The sequence below is a fragment of the Nicotiana tabacum genome, chromosome 3, assembly GCF_000715075.1.
Source record: "Nicotiana tabacum cultivar K326 chromosome 3, ASM71507v2, whole genome shotgun sequence".
NCBI classification, from domain to species: domain Eukaryota; kingdom Viridiplantae; phylum Streptophyta; class Magnoliopsida; order Solanales; family Solanaceae; genus Nicotiana; species Nicotiana tabacum.
This window is the reverse complement of record NC_134082.1, coordinates 144,789,356-144,800,379: the sequence shown is the minus strand read 5'-3', so window position 1 is coordinate 144,800,379 and position 11,024 is coordinate 144,789,356. Positions and strand designations below refer to the sequence as shown.

At 33.5% G+C, this 11,024-nt stretch overlaps 1 protein-coding gene across 1 annotated transcript; it reads left to right on the top strand.

The window, feature by feature from the left end:
• Positions 1-647: 647 nt before the first annotated feature.
• On the top strand, positions 648-2,912 carry LOC107813783 (uncharacterized). The gene has a single exon (XM_016639089.2). The coding sequence runs from the start codon at positions 1,973-1,975 to the stop codon at positions 2,861-2,863; it is 891 nt and encodes a 296-aa protein (XP_016494575.2). The 5' UTR covers positions 648-1,972; the 3' UTR covers positions 2,864-2,912.
• Positions 2,913-11,024: the final 8,112 nt, after the last annotated feature.

Sequence of the window (11,024 nt, the reverse complement as noted above, 5' to 3'; positions counted from 1 at the left end):
TACTCCTAGCAATTTCTGGTTCAAATTAAAAAAATAAAATACCAATACTGCACTAATTAATCATCGTGAAGAAAGAATTGTATTATTTATTCAACTAAAGTATTTTTTGGTACTTAGCTGTACTGGAGAACATTATCACGTACGGATATAACACACTCCTAAATCTTCTCACCATAATTTAGGAATCAAATGGTATAATGATTAGATACAGATCGTGATGCCAACCCTGGGCTTGATCTGTTAGGGATCATTTGGTTCATAGGAAAAATATGCAACGATTATAATGCAAACATATAGTAATACCTAAAACAATAATTGTTTAGTGCATGTTCATTATTCTTAGTTATAAGAAAAACATGATAGTGACAGATATCAAGACAAGAATGTTTATGGTTGACTAAACATCACCAAATTAGTTTCAGATTCCTGTCCTAATGATGTTTAACAGCTTCAAGGTTTAAACTTACATTAATTTTACTGCTTTATTGATTAACGGTCTCAGGAGTTGTATAAAGGGGATAGTTTTACGTGTTGAATATGTCAAAACATCCCACATCGGTTGGGGAGAAAATTGGGTGGGAATTTCACCCTATAAAAGGAGGCCTAATGTTTAGAATTTAAACGCACCTCTCATTTGCCTCCTCATCTTCTTAAGGCATTTGTATCTTCTCTCTTTAGTATTATTTCACTTGTATTTTGGAGTGAAATAAAATATTGATTGTGTCCGAGGAAGTAGGCAAAATTAGCCGAACCTCGTAAATTCTAGTATTCCTTTTATTGTTGTTTCATTGTCTTATTTATTATTTGGTGGCTGTCATAATTTTTGATATAGTAGTTGTGACTCATTCACACTATATACATTTGGTTTCCGCAACATTACGAACATCTCTAGCTAATAATCCGATTAGTATTTAGCCAAGGAATAATATATAGAAGACATGCATTAATAGTAAGACAAAGATATAAGCAGATATTTATACAAAAAATGGATGGTTATGAGCAGGGGCGGAATTAGCCTAGTAGGTACATGTTAGGCCGAATTGAGTAATTTTTGCTTAGACAATATATTTGTATTAGAAAATTTATTAAATATGTATATATATGTGAAATCACTAACTAGACGAATTATGAGTTCCATTATAAATTCAGAACCCATAAACTTTAAATCTCAGAAGATTCCATCTGACATAAAGCACTATGAACTGAAAATTAATTCTTTCACTCACAGTTGCATTGTACAATGAACTAAATTAATATCCAGATTGAATAAAATAGATAGAGTGTTTGTTGGAAATTGTTCGAATTTTTTTTGATGCCTATGTATCATGAAGCACCCACAATCTTTTTTGTTACCAGATGCAGTTTTGGTTAAAATATTTCAATAGGCAGTGGATTTTGTTTCTCTTTGCAGAAAAAAAACTCATAAGAACAACTGCAGACACTACACTGATTGTGCAAGGCTGTAATTGAAGAGCACAAAATCCAGTGTTTCATATTGTAATTTTCCTGGTGAAATTATGAGTTTACTAATTGGGACATCTTGGATTTGTGTTCTTTCAATCCAGCAAGAATCAAGAGCCAGCTGGTAATGTTGAAACTTACAAGAGTTGTAGTAGGCATAACTACTAAAAGATACCATTTTCATATTTCAATGATTCAATCTCAGGCAGTGAGGTTGGTTTCACATAATGATTGGGGCGGCAACAATATACTTAACTATTTCAATGTCAGAATCACTATTGGAAAAAGGGACTAGAGCCTAATGTAACCTATTTTAGACCCAAGAAACAAAAACAATTGTGGCTGCCGGCTGTTGGCTACACCAATAAACATCACTACAATCATTGAAAAAAATAGGAAGATCCACATAACCACATTAACATTACTTTGATATAAGTAGAGGCAAGCATCATTTTCTAGCATTCACTTGACCACTAAGTTTCAGCATTAGCTAACATAATAACTCTTAGAGATGGCTATTTCAAGTCATGTTAGGTCTATTAGTTTTCCTTCTCGATCACAGCCAGAGTATCTCAAAGTTGAGATTGAGCTAAACAGGCTAAAAACATGGGAATCCTCATCTATTTCATCAACAGCAACTCCTCTTAGTTTAAACACCATTCAAGAAGGCATTGTAGGGCTAGCAGAGTTGTATAATTGTGTTAAAGATCTTCTCGAGTCCCCGACAACTCAACAAGCTCTCCTCAAACATCAAACGGGAAGATTAGTAGAAGAAGCTCTTGAGTCCTCTGTTGGATTAATAGACTCGTGTGGCACGACGAGGGAGTTAGTCTTGATGATGAAAGAACAAGTGCAAGATCTTCAATCAGCACTGAGGAGAAAAGTTGGAGACTCAAGCACACAAAATTGCTTCGATGCATATATTAGTTTTAGAAAGAAAGTGAAGAAGGATATAGCCAAGAACCTCAAAACACTAAAACAAATAGTAGAAAACAAGATAGAATCATCTCCTCAAGTAGATTCTGATCAGTCTTTATCTAAGCTAAGTGCAGTGTTAAGAGAAGTATCTGCTTTGACCATCTCAGTTCTAAGATCCCAACTATCTTTCTTGTCCGCGCCAGCTTCAAACGCGAAGAAAAACGGGTGGTCATTGATATCAAAGATGCTTGTCACAAAATCAGCTGTCAAGGGAGATGAAAACACAATCAATGAGGTGGAGTGTGTTGATTTTTCTCTTTATTCTAAAATTCACAGCAATGATTTTAAAGTTGATGTGCCAATGTTCCAGAAAAAGTTGCAGATATTAAATGCTGGTCTTCAGAGTCTAGAGGCTGGCATAGATAGGTTGTCAAGGTTATTGATCAGAAACAGGGTCTGCCTCCTTAACATCCTTACTCCTTAGAAGATCTTGTACATTATTAGTAATATTTCAGGCATCCATTTTTTATAGATATGCCAATTCTTGAAAACCAATTTTGTAAGATATGGAAGTGAAATATGCAAGCCAGAGTTCAATCAATCCTTTGTCTCATTCTTTCATTCCACTTTTCTAATCAGTTTATTTTCATTCCATTACCATACTTTATGAGAGAAGACATAAACTAATCTACGTTAAGATCAATTTTGACAATAATAATGAAGTTAACTCAGTGCAATTTATCTACTTGGGTGAATTGAGCAAGTTCTAACTATCATTGAAGCTTGAATGTTGACAGCTTTGAACGACCATATTAAAGAAGACTCAAACTATAAAGAAAAAGAGGTAAAAACTGAAATTCCAAAAGTAGACGATTTAATAGAACAATTAAAAAGAGTAAAAATAACACCGCAAAAAGATAGACTTAAATTCAGAAAACCACCACAAAAATGGACCTTTTTCCAGGTAGGTCAAGAACAATGAACGAAGAAAGATCACGAATAAGTTTTTCAGATAATAGAACAGGTAATAATATGTTAGCAAGAATTTTAACTAGAAAAAGACAAGAAGAAAATCAGAAATTAGACGAAATAATAGATATTGACAAAGGCATACAAATTTTTCAACAAAATCAACTAAGGTTACTTAATCCGAGAATATTATATAATACAGGATATTTTTCAAATAATTCTCAACTATATAGACATTATAGAGAAGAGCAATTATCAGCCATAGGAAATAAAGTTGCAACATTAAATTTAATTAATCCAGAATCAGTGCGACAAATAAAAAATTATAAAAAGAATTTAATGCATATGGGATTAATAGTAATCGGATTAAAAGGATTAACTAGAAAGAATTTAGGAACTAAAGTACTAATAGTAGTATATGATGACAGATGGTCAGATCAAAAGAAATCTATAATAGGTTTAACAGAAGTACACATGACCAATAATGGAGGAATATTTTATATTAGCCCAGATTTCATGATAAATTTAGCAGAATTTGGAAAAAATATTAAAATAGAAATACATACTAAAGGATATGAAGAAATGAATAATGGAAATAATCTACTGATATGTGTAGGTTTCATAGGAAAAATGACAACTAATAATAATACAAAATTTAAAATTAAAGTAGACAATGCAGTCGAAATAATGGAAAATAAAGGGATAAAATTAATAAAACCTATTAAGATAAACCCAGAAGAATATGCTAGATTAGAATGGAATCTAGAAGATTTTGCAAAGCCAAAAATATTTAAACCAGAATCACATTTGATATATACCAATTCAAAAGGAAAAACTTCAATTAGGTTTACTGATTATAATTATTCTACCCATAAAGAAATAGATGATGGAACTGAAAGTACGGTAGAAGATAACGATACTGAATTTATGAATGTTGAAATAATACAAGACGAACTTGAAGTAGACATAGCCTTAGAAAAAGTAAGGAGACTAGTTAAAGAAAATAAAAATAAGACTTTCCAGTGTAAAAGATGTAAACTTGAAAAATTAACCTTAAGCGAAGTAGAAGAACATTTTAAGAAATGCGAATTAAGAATAGATAACTGGGATATAGAAAAGAAAATATTTCACAGAAAAAATCGGATAAATTCGATCAGATCTTTGAAGAAATACAAGATAGTTATGAAGAAACAAAAAAAGAATCTCTAAAAGAATTAATGGAATCAACTAGTTCTAGTCCAAGCCCATTTCAGAGAACAACTCATCAAAGTACAATAGATACTAGCACTAGAAATGTACCTAGAAGAAGAGTATATAGAGTAGATCAAGAGACAGAAATAGAAAATGTAAAACCATCAGGAAAAATAATGCCTATAGAAGAACCTATAAGATTACAGGAAGGAGGAAGTAAGGGTAAAATACTAAATATAGCTGCTCATGACCCACAAATGTGGAACTCAGTAATAGACCTATGGAAAGGAATAGTAGTAGCAGACTTTATAAAAACTTATAATGACACAGACGCAGAAACAATGTATAAATATATGGAGACTTTCTTAGGAGAATCAACAAAAGGTTTATGGGAAGCCTATAAGTCAGAATTTCCACAAGACTTTCAAACCTTAATAGCAATGAGACCAAATCCTTATAATTTTACAAATAAAATACATAGCTTAATCACAGGTGAAGATCCAAATAGTGGATTAGTAGTATTACAGAAGAACGCTTTAATAAAATTAGAACAATTAAGCATAAACAGTTGGTTTCACATAAAAAAGTTTTTAAACGATTATTTTTATTATTGTACTATTAGTGGAAACGCTTTTGATCAGGATCTAGGTAAAAAATTATTTAATAAACTACCAGGAGTTTTAGGTAGAGAAATAGAAGAACGATGGTATAAACGAGAGGGGGTAATACAAAATCCTCATGCAAAATGGTCTATAGGACACAAAGTACAACATATAATGGAAATACTACAAGAAAAATGTACCCATACACAGATACTAAAACAACTAAAACAGAATACTATGAGTTTCTGTAGATCAACTGTGTATACAACACAAAGTTATGACAAACTGAATATAAAAGAAGAAATATAGGAAATATAAACCTCAATACAATAAGGGATACAATAGAAAAAATTATTATCTTAGAAAATCATCAGCTAGAAAACCATACCTAGATAGAGATAGACATGTTAGAAAGTATAGAAACTATAAAAATAAACTAGAATGTTTTACTTGTGGTAGTGTAGAACACTTAGCAAATACGTGCCAAAAAAGGATTAGTAATAAGACAAGAAATTCATAGTTAATAGAAGATTTTCAAGAAACTTTAATAAATGTAGACGAATATATGTAAGATAATGAAAATATATACTCTATAGTAAGTGTAGATATAGAAGATAAAGCTCAAATAGATACTTCAGAATCAGAAGAAGAAGAATTAATCAATGAGATAGGATTAAAAAAATTAGATTTAGAAGAAAATACTTTTGTAAACATATCGGAGGAATGTACCCATAATTTTGAAAGAAATAAAGGATTAGATAGTAATTAGTATTTTATATGCAAATGGTACCCTAGTAGAAATAAAAGGGCTAAATGTAAACTATGCTATCTAGAGGGATGTATTTCATGTATAGAAAAAGATTTTAAAACAAAAATAAATAAAGAAGAAAAATACCAAGAGATAAATGATTCTACTATGAATTTGAGAATAATGACACTGGAAGCTAGAGTAAATGAATTAGAAAAAAGAATACAAAAAATGGAAAAAGGAAAAGAGAAATTGGAAGACATCAAAGAAAATATAACAGAAGTAGAAGAAGAACTAATGAGCATAGAAAATTATGATGCGCTGATATGTAATGAAGATAAAAGATTAAGCACAAATTTTTTTTTAGCAAGAATTAAAATAGAGGATTACGAAATAGAAACATTAACTTTAGTAGATTCCGGATGCACAAGATGTATAATAAACAAAAAGATAGTTCCCCCAAATCTAATCAAAACGTTAGATAAGCCAGTTGCGGCTATGCAGATGGATGGAACCCATAATATATACAAATATTATGTAGATAAATCACAGATTAGCTTTATAAATACATGTTTAAATTTCTATAAACCTAGCTACAAGGTAGACAAAATTTGGGTAAGAGACTTAAATATAAATGTAGACTTTGTATTAGGATTAAGTTTTATATTACATAATAATGGTAGCTGCCTACTCAGTAGAGATGGAGTAATATTTTTTAAAAATATTACACAAACACCAGTACAAAAAATAGAAGCTGCAACCAGGATAAGGACACGATTGAATGCAGACCAGAAAAACCTGCAAAAAAATCAAAAAAGAATGTTGTAAAGAGTGCAAAGATAAAATACATGCTGCAAGATTAGAGAAGAATCTAAAACCTTAATACTAGAAGAAAATAAAAATGAAGACAAAGATATATTAGAAAAAGAGTATATTTTAATAGATATCGAAACATAATTATACAATTTTAAAACAGGAATACAAAAAATAGAAATAATAAAAAATGAAAAAGATCTGGATAATATAATAAGAATATTATATGAAATAGAAATAATAGGAGAAACACCTTTAAAACATTGGAAAAATAATAAAGTTATGTATAAATTATATATAATTAATCCAGAATATATAATTAAAACAGCTTCAATAGAGCCACAAATCAAGATTTAGAAGACTTCAAAATTCAAATTAAAGAACTTATGAATTTAGGTGTAATAAGGAGATCTACTTCTAAACACAGGTCATCAGCTTTCATGGTTAGAAATCATAGTGAGATAGTAAGAGGAAAAACAAGAATGGTAATAAACTATAAGAGACTTAATGATAATACTAGAACAGACAGATATAAGTTACCAGATAAAATAGAGCTGATAAATAGAATACAAGGAAAAAAGATATTCAGTAAGTTTGACTGTAAATCAGGGTATTGGCAAGTAAAAATGCATGAAGAAAGCATCGAATGGACATCATTTACTTGTCCAGAGGGACATTTCGAATGGCTGGTAATGCCGTTTGGACTAAAAACAGATCCACCAATTTTTCAACGAAAAATGGATAGTATATTTGGAGAATATAAGAGATTGTTTTAGTATATGTAGATGATATATTAGTATTTAGTAAGGACATTAAAGAACATTTAGGATATCTACTGTCACGACCCGGATTTCCCACCCTCGGGAGTCGTGATGGCGTCTACTCGTAGAAGTTAGGCAAGCCATGAACTTAGAAATCGTTAACTCCTTTATTTTAAATCTTCTTACCAATTAGATTAACATGGAAATAAACAGTTAAATAACAGCGGAATATGAGATTTAAGCGGAAGTCTTAAATAAATATAAAACCAGAATGTTTTGAAAGTCAATACATGCCTCTACCCAGAACCTGGTGTCACAACATCCACGGACTACTAAGAATACTAAATACAACCGTTTGAAAGAAATATAACAATGTTTGTCTCGAATACTTGAGATAACAAAATATATACTAAGATAGAGGATACGCCGGGCCTGCGGACGCCTGCAAGGCTACCTCGGTGTCTCGGTGGACTGAAGGCTAGCTCTAGAGCTACTGCTGCTAATCTAGTGCCGCTCCGGTATCTGCACAGAGTGCAGAGTGTAGTATCAGCACAACTGATCCCATGTGCTGGTAAGTGTCTGGCCTAACCCCGGTGAGGTAATGACGAGGCTAGGACCAGACTCCAGATAAACCTGTGCAATTATATAATATACAGCAGAAATATAAACAGGTAATAACAGTTTTAAATGAAGGGGGAAACATGCTTCGGGGAGACATATCAATTCTATCAGAAACTTAATAAAGTATGTGTAATGACCTGACCAGTCGTTTTGAGCTCTAGCACGTCGTTCAACAGTTTGAGGCCATGAGCAGCTTCACTTCAGGTATTATGACTTGTACGTGTGGTTGGAATTGAATTCCGGAAAATTCGGAGTTGACTTGGAGAAAGAATTCTCAAAGATTGAATTTTTGAGTGAACGACCTCGGAATCGGGATTCGAAGGTTCCAGCAGGTTCGTATGATGATTTCGGACTTGCGCATATGTCCAGATCGGGTTTTGGATGACTCGGGAACGTTTCGGCACCTATTGTGGAAGTTGGCATTTTTGAAAAAAATTCATAAGTTTGGGTTGAAGTGTATATCAGTGGTATCGATGTCCGTTTGGGATTCCGAGTCTGGGAATAGCTCCGTATGGTGATTCTGGTATTGGGAGTGCGAAGGGAAGTGAATTCGGAGGTCCGTGGGTTATTTTGGAGTCATTTGGCTAAAATTAGAAATTTGAAGGTTTTTGAGAAGTTTGACCGAGAGTTGACTTTTTAATATCCGATTCTGGAAGTTGGAGTAGGTCCGTAATACCGAATGTGACTTGTGTGCAAAATTTGAAGTCATTTCGGAATGATTTTGCTAAGGTTTGAGACACTTAGTCTCTTTTAAGGAAGCTTAAGTTGGACTCCGGTTGACTTATGTGTTAGAGGGCTCGGATGTGAGTTCTGATGATTCGGTTAGCTTCGGGAGGTGATTTATGACTTAGGAGCATGATCGAAAAGAGTTTTGGAGGTTCGTAGTAGATTTAGGCTTGAATTGGCGAAGTTGATATTTTTGGCGTTTTCCGGTTGATAGGTGAGATTTTGATATAGGGGTCAGAATGGAATTTCGGGAGTTGCAGTAGTTCCGTTGTGTTATTTGGGATGTGTAATCAAAATTTCATGTCATTCGGACGTGGTTTGGTTGGGTTTTTGATCAAAAGAGTAATTTAGAATATTTTGAAATTCTTAGGCTTGAATCCGATGCGAATTTGGTGTTGTGATGTTGTTTTGAGCATTTCGAAGGTTGGAATAAGTTTTAATGATGTTATGGGATATGCTGGCATGTTTGGTTGAGGTCCCAGTAGCCTCGGGTTAGTTTCGGGTGGTTAAACGGACTATTTCATCTTTGGAAAAGTTGCAGATTTTTTTTGAGCTTCAGTTGTGCACCAGAAAATTTCTGGTGCGAGGAGTCCACATATCTTGCAATCTATAAGGAATCATAAAAATTGCAAAACATGAAAGTTGTAGGCCTTGTATTCTAGTTTCCAGAAAGTTAAACCATTCATGATTTGGATATTCAATCAGAAAGTTATGATGGATCGAAGATGGCTGGTGGAGCAGTTTCGACAGAATTTTCTGATGCACTTTAGAAGCTCATATCTCGTAATATATATGGCGTTATATGTTGTACAACCTATCAAATGAAATATCATTAAGTATAGTTTCTAAATCTTCAAACCGTTTATCATTTGGATATTTCCACAATGAGTTATGAGCATTTTAAAAGAAGGTGTATAGTAGGGGAAAATGGTAAGAGGATGTACAACCTGCACTGCGCAAGGTACAATTCGATGAAGTCTGGGCAGATTGTTTTAAACACGAGTTTTAACCCATTTCTTTCATTCCTTTCATTTGGCTTGGACGATTTTGGAGAGCTCAAGGAGGGAATTTCACTAAGCAACACTAGGTAAGTGATTTCTTCCTATTTTTAAGATAAATATGTGATCTTACATGGATTTAGACATGAAAATCAATAGAAAAAGGTGGAGTTAGGGCTTGAGATTAAGAGACCTTCTAGGGATGGTTTGAGGGGTCAAGCGAACTCCGATTTTCGAGTTCTTTATATGTACAGACTCGTGAGATGATGAAGAACATTTTGGTATAAAGTTTGTCCAGTTCCGGGATGCAGGCCCACGGATCGGGTTTTGACTAATTTTGGGTTTTGTGTTTAAAATCAATATTTTTCAATTGGAATATATTCATTTAGCATAATTTGATGATAAAAATTTGAACTTGGTAGATTTGGAGCACTCAGAAGTTGGGTCGAGAGGCAAACGTGTTGCAAAGTAGTAGCTTTTCGGGCTAGTTTGAGGTGAGTAATGAGTGTAAATATTGTCCTAAGGGTATGAAACCCCGGATTTTATATCGTTGTACTATATTGAGGTGACGGACACGCTTGATGATGAGCGTGGGATCGTGCACTATTGGAGATTGTGACTTAGTCCATCCCGAATGACTATTTTACCGAGTATTTGACAGAAATCTATTTGCTATCATCATGATTTGGGCTGAATGCCATATTTGGGCCTTGTGCCAACAATTTGAACCCTTCGGGGATTTTTACTAGTATTTCCTCACTGTCTTTATTTAATTTATATTTGTACTCAGTTATGCTATATTACACCATTTTCTAAACTCAGCCATGTTTACTCTTATTTAATACTTAAATGAGTATTTAAATGATATTTTGGGCTGAGCATCATGTTTTACTATTGCCCAAGTGGCTTATGTGATTCTGACTGAGTAAGGCCGAGGGCCTATGTTGTGAGGAAACACTGATTTTGATTATGAGACCGAGGGCCTGGTATTGAAACAGTGATTATGATTATGAGGCCGAGGGCCTGAGATTGAAACACCGATTATGATTATGAGACTGAGGGCCTGAGATATGTACGCCACGAGGTGGCTTGATTGATATGAGGTCGAGGGCCTAGTGATGATGTCACGAGGTGGCTTGATATTGCGCTTGGACCGTAAGGGGCCCCTCCAGGAGTCTGTACACCCCCAGTGAGCGCGAGTACCCAGTGTGATATG

Excerpts from the sequence above, each read along its gene's own strand:
- LOC107813783 (XM_016639089.2), top strand. The coding sequence starts at position 1,973 with ATGGCTATTTCAAGTCATGTTAGGTCTATTAGTTTTCCTTCTCGATCA.